At 34.6% G+C, this 18755-nt stretch overlaps 2 protein-coding genes across 4 annotated transcripts; both read left to right on the top strand.

Moving 5' to 3' along the window:
- Positions 1 to 1984: 1984 nt before the first annotated feature.
- Positions 1985 to 9393, top strand: LOC114760544 (histone-lysine N-methyltransferase ASHH3-like). Of its 3 annotated transcripts, none has more exons than XM_028949801.1 (14): positions 1985 to 2166; positions 3224 to 3377; positions 3756 to 3885; positions 4339 to 4450; positions 4924 to 5023; positions 5166 to 5244; positions 5326 to 5497; positions 5601 to 5681; positions 5778 to 5904; positions 7548 to 7575; positions 7765 to 7831; positions 7961 to 8012; positions 8090 to 8168; positions 9313 to 9393. In XM_028949801.1, the coding sequence occupies exons 2-13, from the start codon at positions 3360 to 3362 to the stop codon at positions 8159 to 8161; spliced, it is 1038 nt and encodes a 345-aa protein (XP_028805634.1). In that variant the 5' UTR covers positions 1985 to 2166; positions 3224 to 3359; the 3' UTR covers positions 8162 to 8168; positions 9313 to 9393. The 3 variants fall into 3 exon arrangements, with proteins under 3 accessions (XP_028805634.1, XP_028805633.1, XP_028805635.1); XM_028949800.1 differs by having other exon boundaries at positions 8090 to 8173; positions 9313 to 9392; XM_028949802.1 differs by lacking the exon at positions 9313 to 9393 and having other exon boundaries at positions 7765 to 7844; positions 8090 to 8166.
- Positions 9394 to 12224: 2831 nt separating this feature from the next.
- LOC114760543 (PHD finger protein At1g33420) lies at positions 12225 to 17825 on the top strand. The gene is made up of 5 exons (XM_028949799.1): positions 12225 to 12796; positions 13562 to 13688; positions 15185 to 15400; positions 15690 to 16304; positions 16574 to 17825. Exons 1-5 carry the CDS (start codon positions 12460 to 12462, stop codon positions 17391 to 17393), a joined length of 2115 nt encoding a protein of 704 aa, XP_028805632.1. The 5' UTR covers positions 12225 to 12459; the 3' UTR covers positions 17394 to 17825.
- Positions 17826 to 18755: the final 930 nt, after the last annotated feature.

The following is an 18755-nucleotide window of genomic DNA, read 5'->3' as shown; positions in this document are numbered from 1 at the left end:
ATTAAATTAATACATTTTTTATTTACGGATTTAGAATACAAATAACTTATAAATAACAACAAATTAAGGAAGTTAGGTAAGTTAGTTAATTATAAGAATGTGATACGTTTTTCTTAAAATATCATAATCATTTTTCTTAATATCTCCTCTTCCTCTTCTACCAAGCAGTCAAGCACAAAATTATTTGCGACTAAAAAAATACTGGACTTCATACGAGCCAATAAGTTACTTTTTAAGTAGTTAATTTTTTACTTTTTCATTTACTGCTAGTTTTTTTTGCTAGGCTCATTATTAGTTTATTAAAAGTAATCTTATTCAATATATTATCAGATACTAAATATAGATATCTTTCTTAACGTTATGAGTAACTGATAATATATTGAATAAGATTACTTTTAATAAACTAATAATGAGCCTAGCAAAAAAAACTAGCAGTAAATGAAAAAGTAAAAAATTAACTACTTAAAAAGTAACTTATTGGCTCGTATGAAGTCCAGTATTTTTTTAGTCGCAAATAATTTTGTGCTTGACTGCTTGGTAGTTCCCACTAGTTTGTATGTGTATTAATATTTTGCTATTTGGATTTTGCACTAGATTGTATATCTATTAATCTTTTGCTATTTGGAGGCGTCTGTCTCCATTTCCCCCATTGCTTGGACACTGCACCCTCTTCATCTTAATGGGCAAACATAAAATTAAAAAAAAAAAAAGACTCAATTTCCCACTATAACATGCTGAACGAAATTTCAAATTTCTCTTAGAAATGTCTACTATTACTTCTGATTTTTAATATAAGATCTTGTTTGATTTTTATTTTAGTCCCAATTATAAGATTCTAATCCATTTTATCTCTCACATTTATATATTTTTTTTCAGGGCAATTCATCCAATAATAGTAGTTCTAGCCAATAAACTTGATTAGTAAGGAACTTAACTTATTTTTTTAATCTCATAAAATTAGTCAATTAACTCTTATAATTAGAATCGGAAGTAGTATTTAATAGTGTGTCCAATGTAATTATTTTCAATAAGAAAATACGGTGCGTAACGGAAAAAAAAGAAAAGAAAGAAAACTCAATCTCAAAGGTTATGAAACTTATGACCATTATTGTGGTCGTATTGTCATTTGCTGCCTAACCATTATTTTTTATTCACGATTTGCCGGATGGAGGACCTATTTATAAACATTTGAAACGCTGAGGACTAATTTTCAAAGGTACCTTGTAGGGTGGGAAGTGGGGTTTGAAAATAATTTAAAATATGAAGAAAAAATGTAGAAAAGCCCTGAATATAAAATTAATTAAAAATTCATTTTTTTCCAAAATTAAATTATCTGCAGAAGTGTACTTTTATTCTCTAATTTTATACGAATTTTTTTGACCAGCATACAAAATTTATTTTTAGTTCTTTAATTTTAAAAAATATATTTTCGACTCTTTAACATTATTAGATTTAAATAATAATTTTTTATAATTATTGTTATTTTGAGAATTAAATTCATTATGTTAATGTTAGAAAATATTTTGTCATATGTAAAATTTTCATTTCATTACTTCTTGTTAAGAAAATCAGGTTAAGGAATAAAAAGATAATCTATAAGATTAAAATTAAAAGATTGAAATGAAATTTATATTTTTGTTGTAGATTATTACTAGTAATCTTTTGAATTTTTTTCTAAATCCAAAATTATACTTTTTGACCAGCAATCCAAAATTATAATTTGAAAATACTGAAAAAGGAAATATAAATAAATCGCTGCAAGATGAGTTTCTTTAGTTAACTCTGTTTTTTAGCCAGATTCTTAGCTAAGTCTTCATCCAATATTTATGAATTAAACTGATAAGTTCACAATTGCTGCGGTGTATTTCTCTTTATTTGCGTTATCCGTCTATCTTGACCTTTTACTTTAAACTCGAACCCTGAGTTGGCTTGTCTTCCCGCGGCGTCGGCTTCCACTTCAAATCGAGCTGGTACCCTCGCTGGTTATCAAGTAGCACTGCATTTCTTCCAATCTCAAATTCAATTTCAACTCCGCCATTTCTACAGTTTTTTAAACTATTCTCCCTCTTGTTCCAGAAAATCCTGCTGCAGTCTTCATCTTCTTCTCAAATCTCATTGCTGCTCTCATTATCAACCTGCTTGTTCTGCGGATCCGAGATCCTGCAGGTTCTCTCATTGTCACTTTTCATATCTTTATACTTGTTCTCCTGGGTAATATGTTTGGGGTTTGTCCTCTGATTTGTTTCCCCTGTCTAGTTTCTCAATTGGTAGCTACTATATCATTTTAGAGGAGCCCTCTCGGATTTTTTTTTTTTAAATTAAAGGTTGTCTTTGATGAACCGCCAAAGACTTATTTGACTTACACATTATGGTTAATAAAAAAAAATTGTATATGGTGGGAAATGGAAGTGGTTTCTGGAGAAAGAATTGGCTTGAAATACTACGGGTTTTTGAAGACGAATGTTTAGTCACAGTGAGTTATTTGTTTGAAATGTAAGGATTCTAAGTACGATATGATATTTAGGATATAGTGCTGAAAAATTGTTTCGAACAAGTTTTAAAGTTCAATGGATAATGCGGGATGGGAACTGCTCGATGAGGCGAAGACGGGGGACAAGTCGGAATATGTGAGATTGGGAAGAATGGGAAAATCTTTGATTTGAAGGGAAAGAGATGCACATTTTTCTACTTCAGATATTGAAAACTGACGAAGACATTTATGAAGTGTATTTAATTTGAGACTCATGAAAGATTTCCGGTCTTCGTGGTTCTCTTCTTTCTCATTGGTAATAATAAAATGAACTTGACGACGCGTGGATCTGTTGAGGGTGATGAGGAATCTGCTCTATATTGTTATGTGTGGATCGATTAATTTTACTTGATGTCTATCTCATGTGTGCAATTTTATTAACTGAATCGGGTACTCTTACGTGGTGCTGTTTTCATCGTTTTTTCCGCTTATATTGACTGACACAATCTGAAGAACAAATATTTAACCACATTCTATCGCTTAACTTGTCTACTTTCTTTCTTTCTTCCTCAGAAATTCTCATGCGTGCCATAAAAAGCTACAGATCCATATATATGATAAGAGGAATTTGTTAATCAATGCTACTTCCATAAGATATTTTGAGTTAAGGTTGAATTTTGGAATTTTTACTTGGAAGTTTTTTATGCATCTTGCTGACTTCACTTCATGCGCACGAATTCTTCCATGTTGCAGGAGAAATCTTCCATATGCATTTTGAGATATTGATTTTTAGTACCCAAATTTGTGGTCTGAGACTGTGTTGAGATATTGAGATCAAACCTGATCGCGACACTTTTCATTAGGTGACTTCACCAGGGGCAATGCCAGCATGCCTGCCATGAAGAAGGTTGTTATGAGTTGGAATACCTTTGACTGCTCCATTTTCATGTGTCTCTTTTGCTCCCTCTCCCATACACACACGTGCAAATTAGTTAACGCTTTACGTGGAAAGTCAACCCCTAGTAAGATATTATATTTATTCCATGTAAATTTCTTCTTTTTTTTCCAAAAAAAAAACTTTTAGTTTGCGTTCACTATGGAAGTTTTTCAGGATTTTTCAGTCTATTGAAGAATTGACTACCGAGATAATTGTTTATCTACTGAAGAATTTATCTTGGCTTGATACATGCGTTCTTCTGACAGATGTTCTTTTTGAGAACACGTAACAGTAACCTTTTGCTATCATCTTGTGCCTGATGCTTGTGATTTATTTCCCGTTTAACAGAATTCTGAGCAGACTCGGTTAGGCTTTGTGTTCAACAAGTTGGTGAATGAGATAGGAGATCCTGTTGATTTTGAACTTCCAGATTGGTTTAACAAGTGGAAGGCAGTATCATACGTCTCTATAAAGCGCAGTATCCTTTGTGAATATTATTAAAAATGTCCATAGTAATACTTCTCATATTTATTTCACTCCAATCTTTGCTTGCATTTCAAATTCAGATTTTGTTTACTTGAAATTTTTCCTTCCATTTTTCATATAACAAGTAATCTTTAGTAGTTCATTTTTTGTTATGACTAACGGGGACTGTGCTTTGTATTAGAATACATTATTCTCACGTTGACTAATTGGAGAATGAATTGAACGTATATAATCTAAGTCAAGTCCTATTAAATTGGCCTAAGCTATTTTGATAAAAAGACAAACCTAATATATACTTAATTCTCTAAAGTCTAACACTTTGTATAGAATTTGAGAAATGAGCAGCGTTATTCATGACTTATGATAAATAGTGCAGCCTGTTTGAGTTTTTATATCTTACATAGATATATAGATAACTCCCTTTGTTGGTTCTTACAAATTTAAGATATATATGTTACAAAGAAGGTTAAGAGAAGGCTTGATGATGATGGCATATTCTGTTCTTGTACTCCTTCCCCTGGGTCTTCTAGTGTGTGTGGTAAATATTGCCACTGTGGGTAAGTTGTCCTTTTCAAATGTATTACTGTAATTTCTTTGCCTTATCTATTCTGACATTCTAAATTATTTAATAAAATCATTGCCGGCCAATTGTGTTGTCTATTTTCCTGACATGTTAACTAGACACATTTTCTATTGCATTATATGAATTCTGAGGAATGAGCCTCATTATTTATAGCTTGTCAATAGAGCACCTTACTATAAATTTTATTTATCATTATTGTATATGATTATATATTGATATATTGATTATTTGGTTATGACCTCTTTGACTACAGTGCTAGTGGCTTGTCCTTGTGAAATCGAGGTTTTCTTAAGTGAAATTTTTGGTTTTCAGAATCAAAATTTGCTGATGCTCCATGTAAATATTGCAAAAGCTTCCTCTTTATGCATATAAGTGCAGACCGAAGTAAATCAGCATATCCTTGGGAACTCGAAGTTATATTTATTCTTTTTTTTTTTTTTACTACAGGATGCTTATGTCTAGCTGCTCTTCAGGCTGTAAATGTGGCAGTTCCTGTCTCAACAAACCATTTCAGCATCGACCTACCAAAAAGATGAAATTGGTTCAGGTATAAGTTCCTAGCTCCGAATTATATTATTTCTGCAATGTACATTTGATGCATAATGTTGTCCAAAATCAGGTTCTGCAATTCAGTTATAGAGCATGTCAATCATATTTTGTTAATACTTTGCTTTTCTTTGTTTATTTAGACTGAGAAATGTGGTTCTGGAATTGTGGCGGATGAAGATATCAAGCGAGGGGACTTTGTCATTGAATATGTTGGTGAAGGTGATAATTATGTGTTTGTCTCTACATAGCCGTGAAATATGAAGTCTCTTCCATCTTTAATGGATATTGCCTCTTTCTCAGTCATTGATGACAAAACATGTGAAGAAAGGCTTTGGAATATGAAACATCGGGGGGAGACGAACTTCTACTTATGTGAAATTAACAGAGATATGGTGATTGATGCAACATATAAGGGGAACAAATCAAGATATATAAATCATAGTTGCTGTCCCAATACGGAGATGCAGAAATGGTTTACTATTTTTTTTTATCGTTATGTCTTAATATTAGGTATTTCATCTAATTTCACATTAAAATTTATCTTAGACTGTACCTTTTCTCCTTTCCTTCATAAGGATAATTGATGGTGAAACAAGAATTGGCATATTTGCAACACGTGACATAAGGAAGGGCGAGCATCTTACTTACGATTATCAGTATGAACAAATGCTTAACTTTTTAGTTGCATTCTTTCAGTTTTATTTCCTCTTACAACATTGCAAGACCAATGTTAAATTCTAACTACATAGCAGGTTTGTTCAATTTGGTGCAGATCAAGATTGCCACTGTGGTGCTGCTGAGTGCAGGCGTAAGTTGGGGGTCCGACCTACCAAACCTAAAACATCATCAGATGCTGCACTAAAATTAGTCGCATATCAGGTGGGTGCATCTTCTCTAGTGTTAAAAATAATTTTATCAAAAGAATATGTATGTCTATGGCTTTCAAATTACCAGTTATAACGTAACCGTAATGGATTTAAGTGGCACCATATTACGTTTACAATCTGTTATTTGACTTGTGAGCTAGTGCTGGCTATTTAATATATTTTTCTCCCTCAGGTTGTAATTGCTGCATCAATTTCTTAATTGCTTTTTTGTGTCTCCCCCACACTGTTGTTTCTGTCATTATGTGTCTTTTCATCTTTTTCTTTTTTTTCTTTTTTTTTTAATCAGTAGATATGTACAATCATAGTTGTTTGCATGAGCTGAATGAGGGAGCATAGTTGAAAGCTATGTATACTTTTATATATTCCATTCTGCAGTCACTAATTTTTTCATGTTTGTTTTTAATTCTGGACTTAATATTAGATATAGATGAGATTGTTCTACTGTAAATATATGTTCTTTTTTCCCTTTTTTGGCTGAAGTAAATAAATAGATTACTCCGGTCCCATTGGACTTTAATGACTAGATAAAATTATGCTTGTACTGGTTTTGGTGTGAACGATCCTGGAGATACTTCTCTTTTTTTCTTGTGGGGAGCGGCCTTGGCTCAATCTGGGGCTGGGAAGGTTTGTTGTGGCCTTTGTGACAAATGGCAACGTCTAAGTAAACTTATTCTTGGGCCACTTTGTGGAGCTTCACCATATCTTTTAATTATTTCAATGTTTATTGTGTGATGCCTATTAAATATACGTAATAGGCCTGGATGGCCCAGCTAGTCAGAGGAAAGGGGAGTTTGGTATACTGAAAAAACACTTAAAAAAAAGTATTTTTACACAAGCCAAGATAAAATTCCTTGCATATACTCATCTCCTACTCTATAAAATCACTTCTAAAAAGCTAATCCAAACATCTAAAGGAGAGGGAAAAAAAAAAAAAAGACAAGGGAAGGGAAGGGATTGAGCTGACCGGGAGAGAGGAAGACTGTAACTTAGTCTGACAAATAGGAAAGAGGAGGGCGGGGAGCCAAAGAGTTGGTTTTGGAGAGTCTAGCCTCTCAAATTCTTAAGTATGGTCGTATGTTTTCGTTTTGTTGTTTTTCTTTAATTTCTATGACTGCTTACTGGTAGTGCCACTGATTTAAGCACAAAACCTTACATGGATTTGGGATAACCTCAGGTTATAGCATAAATAATGTGCATTATTATTATTAGTTTCATCTACATGTCGTATGTTTGTAATCTTTGGGCTATTATGGGTTGCTCAGAATCATAATGTTCTGTCCTTTTTCTGTGTTTGACTACAGTCTATATTATAAAGTAAGGCATGAGAAGTGTCAGGATAAGTAACTGATATAATGCATGATTTGACAACTTGACTAAGATCTTGATTGTGGCAGTAGCTGTTGCTCCAAAAGCTTTATCTTAGAATATTACTCAGTTGTGTTAATTCCACTGGTTCTGCCGACTCAGAATGCTGCCTGATTGTAATCAGAACCTAATTGTAAAGAAAACACATGATAACATGCTACACTTTTTCTAAAATTTAGCTCTATGCAATTCAATTGTTCTCGACTTTTGTAACTACAAGCTAGAACATAAAGATGGGCTAATTACGGGACCTTTTTATGTTATTGATAGGTTTATCAGAATGGAGGTTTGCATACTGGTAAGCTTTTTTTTTTTTTTCCCCCCTTTTTCTTTTTTGCCTTCGCATGCTGGTAAGCTTTGGCTGTACTTAGTTGTTATATTCTGTCTGATAGTTCTTTTAACGGAAAACATATTTTTTACGTTCTGCTATCATTTTCTCTTTTGGGTTATGTTTTGCTTAGTATTTTTGGACATTCTCATGCTACAGTTGTACCAAAGTACTCGCACAATTGCATTGGAGAAGTTATTAGGATAAATCACCCCACAAAAGAGAGGTTTATGTTAGCTGTCTATTTCTTACTAGAGATTCTTCTCTTATCTAATCTATTTTCACTTCATTAACATGTTTACTTGTATTTTTTTGGCTGACGAGTTTATTTGTGATCTTTCTCTTTCTTGTATAGGTGGTGTTTTGGGATCATAAAGCGGTTCGATAAATATTCCAAGAAACACACTGTAAGAGATTTTTTTGTTTATGTTTTAGTAATTTTCACGCGCACTTGACCAACATGGATATACATTTCGTTTTGCAGATTTTGTTTGAAGATGGTGGTGTTGACTTTATGGACTTGTCAGAAGTAGATTGGGAACTTGTGAGATTGTGATGCAATTGTATAGTAAGAAAAACTTTCTTCTTCTGGTTTAAGGGGGAAAAAAAAGGAACTTTCTTCTTATTATTCTGGCGTACCCGTTTATATGAACTTGCTTTCTTACAATTGGTTCCCCAACTTTTTGTACATCCATTGACGAAGCAAAGCACGAAACAGTAAACCGTGCTTTATCATGGTTTGATAACAAACCTAAACAAGAGTAGATCATGCCATTTTAAATGCAGAAATGGTTGTCATTTGACTGATCTACCCCTTTTGCCATCCTTTTCATCAGGATAAGATAAGAAGTAATTATTCAATTATAAATATATAAAGCTTTGCATGCATTTTTCCACGCTACCTCTCCTCACTGCTCTTCTCCTTTAAGAATTAAGCATGGCCTTGAATATTTCTTTAGTGTAAGTTGAGAAAGGAGTGGAAAACCATAATTATATCCTTTCTAATGCAAAGGAATGAAGATAACTGATGCGGATCCTCTAGAATTACTTTTGTAACTATATTTAGGTGGCCGGAGAAATAGATTAATGTAATGGATTATATAGAGGGTCTTGTACTTTCCTGGAGTATGTGACTACATGATTGTAAAGAATATACTTTAGAAAACAGAACAGAGGAGACTAACGTGTGTAAGTTTGTATAGTTTCACCTAGCTTTTAATTATTTCCCTGAAGTTGTTTTCTTTTCATCATGTCCTCATAGTTTAATCTAATTTTAATCAAGTATCTGTAGTTTTTTTTTTCCTTTTTTATTTTAACCATGTCTTGATAGTTTCATCTAATTTTTAATTTAATCCATGTAGTTTTTTTTCCCTTTTATCAATCGTATCAAACTATAGGAACTTGATTAAAAATTAGGTAAAATTATAAGAACCTGATTGAAAAAATGAGTATATGATTAAATATTAGCTAAAACTGCAAAGACTTGCTATATTGATCTTCTCAACAAAAAATGTCTCTGACATGATTTTGTGTATGGTTCCTATTGGGAACCATTAAAACTATGTTTTGGTGGAATGGTTTTCAACGGGCAACCGAACACTCAATATTTTTTAATTGATTATATTTTATGCTTGGTGAGGTCAGAAGTTGCTAATCCACAAATGATGAAGCAGGCTAGACTCACATAACCTTGTTGTATGATTGCAGGCTTTACAAGTCCGCTTCTTGTTGCATGGACTGTACAATTGCCCCATAATCCGAGAATATTGCTGTTTAAAATTACTGGATTTTATCAACAAATCCTGGTTTTAGTTCAAGGAATCATCTTGCACCTTTGTTAGGGATTTGCACAATTGTTGTATCAAATGTATTCTTTGTTTCTTTTCCCCTGTTGTTACATTTTTTTATAGTCAATGATGTAAGTGTCAGCGGTCAATTAGCCAATCACTTGTTCAGGTAGGAAAGAAATGTCCTATTATTTTTTTTAATGAAAAAATGTTGTATTATTATGCATCCTTGTAATCGAAGCAATATGATTGGGTTCAATAAGAAAGGCACCTTGTGTCGTTGGATTTTCCTAGGTACTATTTGGTGTGAGGTCAATGGAGAGGAGGAGGAGAAAAATTTTAATGAGCCCTACTTAAAAAATTAGAGAAATAGGGCTTAGAAATTTTAATAAAAAGAAGTAACATAAAAGAATAATAAAAATTAATTAAAAGCTTTTAACTCTATTTTTTAATTTTTTAAATTGAGTTTATTAAAATTTTTCCTTCCCTTTTCTTTTCTCATTTTCCCTCATACCAAACAGATCCCTAGTGATAATAATATCAGTATCCCATAGGTTTTGATTAAGGGTTTGTTAATCTTAATTAAACGAAAATTGACAAAAATGGAAAATAATTCTAACCTTTTTATATTTAAAAAAGTTGATAATTTATTAATAACACAAATTGCCTTGTAATTGTGGAAAAGAATTATGCAATCAACAAAACTCGGGTCAAAATTTTCAATTGTAATTGTTATTTTGCTATTATGAGTTGTTAAAATATGTATATGTACTTGTAAATTTATTTATGAACATTTTGTAAATTTTTGCATCCATTTTCATTGAGATGTTATACTTTAATATGACTAATGTAAAACCCTTGTTGTTATCAGAATGTAAAACCCTTGTCGAGCTTTGTATCTAAAATCGGAGCTCGAAAGTGGTACTTATTATTACTTCTTATTTGATCAAATTTTAATTTTAATCTCTATAATCTTAAATTGTGTTTTTTGGTTTTATAGTTTTATAACAACTTGATTTGAATTTATGGGTGTTAACTATTAGTTAACATTCATAGGAATCAATCAAAATTTGCCAAAAATATATGAACCAAGGCTAAAACTAGTTGAAAATACTCCAATTCATAAAAGTCTAAGAATAAAAAATTATGATTTAAAACTTTAAAAATTAAAACCATAAATTTGATCAAATCAGACTAAAATCTTATAAAATTATAGGCATAAAAATCATGATTTAAAATTACACGAATCAAAATTAAAATTTAATCAAATTGTAAGGATGGATATTAATATTAGTCTTCTCTGAGTTATGAGACGCGAAAGGTTATTATATATGTTGGCAAAAGGAAAACAAAGGTTATTACTCCTCTTGTCTTATTCGTAAGATAAAAAAAGTGAGTTTTTTTAATCTTATTATAAGTTATTCTGTTAAATTTTTAGTATGAATGTACTATTTTATCTTGAATTTATTATAGTATAGATAATTATTTTTTTAAAGGTGAGTATATTAAATATGGGTAAAATTAAAAAGTTGTTATATTTTAATAGAAAATTAATACAGTTTTTTGTTAGTACTCCTTCCGATCTTTATTATAATTTTCAAATAACTAATTTACTAATACCAACAATTAGTTAAAATTAGTTAAAAATAATAAATAAGTTAGAAATAAACTTTGTCTTCAAATACGTCCTTATAATAAATAAGAAAAAGCATGAAAGAGAATTTGTGGGGAAATGTAATAAGAAAGATATAATGAAGGGCATCGTTAAAAAATATATATTAATTATTAAAATAAATTTAAATTAAAACTTTTAAAATAAACTATATCTTTTATCAAATTTAAAACTTATAAATATGAGTATGGAGTGTGTATCAAACATGCTGGAATTACTAAGGAACTTATCTATTCTATTTATAAGTACTTACAATATGTTTCATATAAATCAAGAAAAACCTTAAATGTTATTAATTCTTATTTAAAATTTAATAAATTTTTAACTTTATTTCTATTCAATATATATTATATTTTATATAAATAAAGTCAACACAATAATAAATAAAAAATAAAAATATATATTTATATAAAAATTTTTGTTCAGTATCCTATAAAGAAGGATGTCTTCTTTCTATCTTATAAATGGACAGTGATCTATACTCCTGATTCTTTATCATAATGAATTTTCCTTTCTCGTTCCCAAGTGTCATCTCCACCATTAAACATGTCCTTTCTACCCGTCTCCCGTAATTAAGTGTCCTTACCAACCATAAAGCTCAAATTAGTAGCCTTCCTGGAAAGTTCGCCATAATCATTTAAGGAGGGTCCTGGTATAATTTCACGGGACACGTGTCGCATCACAGGAAAAGCTTTAAATTCCTTGGGTGTGTTTGGTACGAGGGATTTGACGGGGGGATGTGTTTGGTAACGAGGGATTTGAGGGGAGGGGAGGCCCTCCTCTCCTTAACCTCTCCTAAAAATTGAGAGGATTTGGAGGGAAAGAGTAATATTTTATCATATTATGACTATTATACCCATATATTTGTCATTTCTATTTTGTCATATTGTGACCATTATGCCCACGCCTTAAATAAAATAAAAACAAAATTGTCATATTAAAATATTTTTCCCTCCCCTTCTCTTTTTTTTATAAATCCAAACAAATAATATTAAAATTCCTTCCACTTCCTTTCTCCCTTTCCCTCCGTTAAAATCCCTCCCATTCCCTTCCTCTATTGAGCCAATCATACCCTTAATGACTAAGGTATCGATCCTTGAAATTCTCTCCCCCTCCAAGCCACTTCACTCTTTTCTCGCGACTTCCCAAAAGAATTTTTTATTTTATTTTTGAGACTTTTTTTTTTCCTTATATCCGTTTCATATGACAGATTAATCCAACGACTCACATCTTCCAAACACAAAATCTAGTCCCTTCCTTTCTCCTCTGGCCTCAACCCTCCACCGTCTCTCGCCTCAGTCGCCAAATCTTCGCCAGAAGTTTCCGAACATTTCCGGTGTTTTTACACCACACGCGCGCCTGACATAGATCCACGCGCTTGTTTCCGACTTCATTATGGTCGTTTGCGGTGGGAAGCCTTTGAAGCGGATGAAGTGTAGAGTCACGGCTGATTTCTACGATTTTCTCACGTTTCCATCCCTTTCAGTCGCTGAAGAAGGAGATTTCTCCGGTGGACCCTTCCGGACAAACGTGAGATCTTTTCTATCAAAGCACGCGCTGCTTCCGCCGCCTTCGGCTCTGCTCCCTCACCTGCTGACGTGGCAGATCTTGTTCCGAGTCGGTGACCTGACGGACGGCCCGGAATCGAGTCCAGCGGTGGTTTGTCTAGACGTTTTTGAAGAGGATGTGGCCAGATCTAGATCCGTCTACTGCGATCAGTGCCGAGTTGTTGGTGAGTTGGCTCGCAGTTGTTGACCGATTCTATGTTTCGCGTGGCGATAGAATCGCTTTGGTTTCATCGTTTTTGAGTTTGTTCCGGTTGACAGTTTCCGATCTAAGGTGGCGATAGAGAAATGATATATCATAAACTCTGGAAAATATCGTGGTAATTTCGCGACATAAGCGCAGGTTATTACACTTGTAAACAAGTAAAAATGTGATTGATAAGGCTAATGATGGATAAACATGATTATAATATTGAGCTAGGAACTAAAATGAAGTGGCAAATAATAGAAGTGTAACTTCACGGCCGTCTACATAAGGTTATCGGCTCATCAATGGCGACAAAATCCAAAATATCGGGTGAGTTGATGATGGCGAAAGGCTTTCTCTGTTGGGGATGGGTGGGGCCCATTAACAGAGGGACGGTTTGATGGAATGTATTCCTTCTTTACACGTGGATAGGATGATGCCAGGTCTCCTTCTTGATGGGCCTTCTGGCTGTTATTGTTGCGGGACAGCTATTATGATGCGGTCCAAAGTTTGTATTTTATTTGTTCTCTCTAGCAGAGTAGTTCAACATAGACTAAGAGCGTCGTAACGCGGTCGCGTGTATCTTTGTTTTTAAGCCACGCTTTCCTTGATTTTATTATTGTGATTTCCTTTTTCTTTTTTTCTTTTTCTGGCCATAAATTGAGGTTCTATTATTAATTTTCAACTGCATAATGAATTTTGTGTCCGATTTGGTTTTTCTGACTTTTAACTTTGAAATATTAAGGTTGGAGTGGCCATCCAGTATGCGGAAAACGTTACCATTTTATAATCAAGGCCGATGGTACTTCCATTGGTGGGCACCAAAAGCCATGTATGTGCTGTGGAGATATATTGCACTTGTCAGAATCCAAGTGAGTTACCTCGGCTCCCATTATTTGGTTTTTCTGATCATGTTAGATTGACACAATTTGTCGTAATTTGGAATTTATGTTTTTTTTAATTGCTTGATATGTATAGGGATAAGTGGGGTGCAATGTTACTTTGAAGTAGCCAGAGTTTAAATTATTGGTTAGATACTTTCATGAGGACCTGGGGTCATGATACTGGCAATACTTTGCTCGCTGTATAGTTAAATTTAATGCTGGTGAACGAATGTCTGCTGCCTTCGGCAACAAAGTGGTCAATCAATCATATTAAGACATTGTTTTTTGATAAGGTTTTGATCGATATGGTGATTAATCTTGTATAATCAGTGGAGAAGATACATATCAGCTGCCTACGTGTCTGCCATGTAGGATATTTGGGGTCACCTTTGAGCCGAGTCATGGAGTTAATGGTCAAACATAACATTTCTGTCTGGGATATGGGTGCACTATTTTAATTAGTTTAGGACACTAGACCTACCAAAAATTACTTTGAACACTGGATGCATCTGGAAAAATAGTTTGGAAAATAGTTTGGGATGTTGAGTGCACCTTAACTCTTTTTTTGTAAATGTTATCTTTAATAATTGACTCACATTAATCGTATGTGTCCCGTTGAAGTAGTTGGTCAAAGGGGGCGAAAAAACTCTCTTAGATTTTTATCCGCACTAGGATTGTATGGTTTCAAAGTCTACAAAGCAATTGGGCTTCCCTTGTCTATAAATTGTAGTAGGGGCCTGTTGATGGTTGTGAAGTACGATGGCTTGTTCTCTGAAGCATCCTTTTGGGCAATAGGAGTGGTCTAATGAAACTGTCTGGGAGGCACTTTTTGATGAGAGCTTGATTGAGATCTTGTTTGGATTGAACGTGATCATGCATAAAGTTTCGCTTAGTATATGGTACATATGAAGATAAAATATTTTTAACTAAATTGAGCTAGAGCCTGGATGAGTTTCATGTTTGAATTAGTCTTCTATTCAAATTAAGCTGAGATATATTTGCCACCAAATTTGGTCCTATTCCACCACTCCACTCTTGGCTTAATAGAGAACTTGGGTTGGTATCATGGATTTGCTGATGATGTTAGTAGAGTTGAATTTGGACGTGTTCATAATACTTGACGGTGGATTTGGATGCAAAGGATTAGACTATTAGAGACGAGATCTTACATACTTGCTCTCACCCTCATCCTAGACTTTAGTGATAATCATTATAATAATTAACTCCAGACTTGCAGAATATCCCAGTTCATGAAACAATTATCCCACCATATTAACCACCACTCAGATTCTTTAATTGTTTTTTCTTTGTAATATTTCCATTTAATATGATTCGTTGTATTCTGGTGATGAGGTTTGGTGGTCTCTGCACTCATCCGCATTTGGCATAGCAAGCTTGAGCTATTTTTGTACTTGCTAGCTCTTGTATAACCATGCATCACAATGGCACATTTATCTAATGTGATGCGTGTTTTGTATACTCAGGTGCAAGTCTTGCAACCATGTGACAACCACGGTTGATGTTGAAAACTGGGTCTATCACCAGTTAGAAAGCACAACTCATCTTTTACATGGTGTAGTCCATGCTAATGGTTATGGTCACCTTCTTCGAGTGAATGGCAGAGAAGGTGGCTCTAAATTTCTTTCTGGGTGCCATATCATGGACTTCTGGGATCGCCTCTGCAAGACGCTTGGAGTTAGGTTAGGTTGCTTGATTCTGATTGCAGCTTCCTTGTTTTCTAGTCAATGACTGTTAAAAGTTGAATCCATGGTTGCTTCAGAATTCCCATATTCTATTTAGTTTTCGCCCCCTCATGCCTTAGGGGTTGGTTTCCTAAAGACTAGAGATAATACAATGGACTTGCATTGCTAACCTATTGGGGCTTTTGGCCTCTGAAATTATCTTTTCCTTGGGAATGGGAGAATTTCTTTGTTTCACTCATTACTTTGAGTTCTACTCTCAATTGTTTTCACATGTCTATATGAGCAGAAAAGTTAGCGTGATGGATGTGTCAAAGAAGTATGGGTTGGAGTACCGGCTGCTCCATGCTATTACAAAAGGACTCCCTTGGTATGGTGATTGGGGTTATCAATTTGGTTCTGGTAGCTACGGTCTTACACACGAATCATACAAGTCTGCTGTTGAATTCCTTTCCAATCTGCCCTTGTCCACCTTTCTGTCCCAGAAATGTGATAGTCGTGTCCAAGACATGATCTCATATTACCAGTCTTTGTCAAAGAAGGAGCTTGTAAATATAAGGGACTTCTTTAGTTTTTTAATGGGTTTGATTCATGATGTTCGCAAGACTGCTGCTTCAAAGAATATTGATGACGTCACCTGCAAGAAACGACGTGTGAATGCTACAGGAGTGCCTTCTTCATGGACTAAGAGTGACATTGAATGCGTGGAGGAGGCCATGCTCAGAGTGCTGCGAGCTGTGTCTGGGTCCAATTGGGTGAGCTGGCGTGCTCTAAGGGGCGCTGTGTGCAAGGTGGCCTCTCCAGAACTGCTGGATTATTGCCTCAGAGAATTGGGAGGAAAAGTCGTTCTTGGTGCAATGGTGAATACCCGATGCAATCCTGTTACTGGCGCTTTTGAGTACAGGTTTGGCTTCATTCTGATTTTTAAGCATATTGATCAATGAGGTTATGAATAAAACCACTTAAACACTGGCAAAGAAATTCGTGATGTTCTTCATGCATGGTACTAGAAGTCCAATAACATTCTTTTAGTAATGAATTGCCGAACCTTGTGATATTGATTTGTATTTATTTCGTGGATCCCCTAATGGCTTCCTTTTTTAGTATTCTAGATTCTTTGAACGATTATTTATCTTGCATTAATCGTCCATATTGCAATCCTATTTGTTGCAGACTGGAGACAGGGAACAATTCTCGCTTTGGACTTGCAAGCAATCTTTCTTCAGGCCCAAAGCATCCATCTGAAGTGAGTCTTCTACATGACTTGAGGTACTTGTATAATTCTCTTCTTCATCCTCAGATGATGTTGAGCTATGTTCCAGAGGAGACAAGGGCAATTGCCATGAGTTCTGCTCAGAAACTTATCGACTGCAAGCAGTTTGTAAAGGATTATAAACCTGAGATGTTGCCACTGACAAGCCCCTCTAAGATACGCTTCTCATGTCAAATAGAACTAGAAGATGAATCTGAAGAATTTTCCGCGCACATTCCGCCAGAATTAGTTATCCTCCCTGTAAATGCTACCGTGTCTGACCTCAAAATTGAAGCGGCAAATGTTTTTCAAGATGTATATGTCATGTTTAGAGGACTTCAAATTGATGAGATACTTGGCTATAATGTCGAAGATTCCTCCCAGGCCAAGCACTTGTCAGGATCTATGATCAACGCAGTCCGGCTGCGGGGAAGATGCATTGGCAAGAATGAGTTGAACGAATTCCAAATGGAGCGGGGCATTGGGAAGTGGACTGTGGACTGCAGCTGTGGGGCCAAGGACGATGATGGGGAGAGAATGTTGGCTTGTGATATATGTGGGGTGTGGAGACACACAAGGTGTTCTGGTATTCATGATATAGATCCTGTTCCTGCACGGTTTGCTTGTCCAAGGTGCCAAAGCTGTGATGCCAAACTCAAATCCAGTGGACCCTGCGAGGGTGTGATTGTGAATAAGAACTGCTTTGGAAACTGCTTGCTTGTGTCATCTGATGTTCGTTGAGGCACAGACACCAAGTGTATAAATGATCTTGTTTCTATGGAGTCTGAAGTGGCCTGGAAAGAAAAACTTGTACATAACAGATGGGCCTAAAATATGGCGCCGGATTCAGGCAGGTGGGTTGGCTTTTCAGATGCGGCCCACGTTTTTGTATATATGTCTAACTAGACCGACGTAAACTTCTGTTATCTATATGTGATGTCAAAACGCTAAGAGAAGCCTATGAATAGTGCAGTTCAGTTCCTTGGTATGTGTGGGGGGGACTTGTTCTGCTTGCTTACCACCCAGGAAAACACCCCCCGGGCGTTATTGGTGGGGGTGGGGAATTTCTTTGGGGTTTAGGTAGTTAAGATGACAACAGGAATAAGTTGCTCTACCATAACTGGCCGAAGCAGAGATGCTTGTGTTGAGAATCAATCCAATTGTCAGTATCAATTAGGCGACTGAAGATTTTGGATATAGGACCCTATCATTGAATGCGTGGCAAAAATTGATCGTCCACGAGCGATATGAGTGAAAAATGAAAATCATCGTCTGACGATAAACGGTACCTCCCTAGTCTGAGTTTTCGGTGGAATTCATTCGATGTTCGGGATGAAATTATATAAAAATCAGATAATCGATATGCAAATATTAAAAAATTAATTATTATTTGTTAAAAATATGTGTTGTTTTTTAAATTACTCTTTATAATTATTTGTATTAGAATTACTCTTAATGAAAACTCATTTTAATATGTGTAATTAATATGAACAGTTTGAAAAAGAATATAAATCTGGAAAACAGTGTGTACTAAAATTTCATATGTATGATCAAAATAAACTCTTTATTTAACTACTATATTTAACACAATGACATTAGATATTTTCCGCCCATTGAATAATTGGAGGATCTGAGATTCGAACACTGAAGCCAGGTCATACAAATAAAATACTATAAATATTCTGTGCCCATGCATCTTGTCACCACAAGTTCGCACTCATAAAGTCTCGCCCATAAGCACATAGTTGCACACGCCTTGTAATCACTATGTTTTTATTTATGTGGGTCAGAAAGGAAGTCAGATCAAATCATGGCTTTGCCCAATTGGGGCTCCCATTATGTATTTAACAAATTATGAAGAGTGAGCATTCATGGCATGCAATTATTGTCTTCATATTTATCTTTCTGCTCCTCTCCCTCGCGTGGGATGTAGTGACGTTGAATGTATACCAAAAGCTATTAGCTGTTTGGACCATATGTTCCATTTCTAGTAGTGTGTAGTGGCTGCATAACAGATAACACACACACACGCACACACACACACACACACACACACATTTGATTATAAACTAAATAAACTAACTTGGTACCACCATATTTTGC

Source organism: Neltuma alba, unplaced genomic scaffold (genome assembly GCF_004799145.2).
Source record: "Neltuma alba isolate B1F8T4 unplaced genomic scaffold, ASM479914v2 tig00010986_pilon, whole genome shotgun sequence".
Taxonomy (NCBI): domain Eukaryota; kingdom Viridiplantae; phylum Streptophyta; class Magnoliopsida; order Fabales; family Fabaceae; genus Neltuma; species Neltuma alba.
This window is presented reverse-complemented; position numbering and strand designations above follow the sequence as displayed.

Excerpts from the sequence above, each read along its gene's own strand:
- LOC114760544 (XM_028949801.1), top strand. Across the intron at positions 5,024-5,165 it reads AAAAGATGAAATTGGTTCAG|ACTGAGAAATGTGGTTCTGG; the intron begins GTATAAGTTCCT and ends TTGTTTATTTAG. Across the intron at positions 5,245-5,325 it reads CATTGAATATGTTGGTGAAG|TCATTGATGACAAAACATGT; the intron begins GTGATAATTATG and ends CCTCTTTCTCAG.
- LOC114760543 (XM_028949799.1), top strand. The coding sequence starts at position 12,460 with ATGGTCGTTTGCGGTGGGAAGCCTTTGAAGCGGATGAAGTGTAGAGTC. Across the intron at positions 12,797-13,561 it reads CGATCAGTGCCGAGTTGTTG|GTTGGAGTGGCCATCCAGTA; the intron begins GTGAGTTGGCTC and ends TGAAATATTAAG. Across the intron at positions 16,305-16,573 it reads ACTGGCGCTTTTGAGTACAG|ACTGGAGACAGGGAACAATT; the intron begins GTTTGGCTTCAT and ends TATTTGTTGCAG.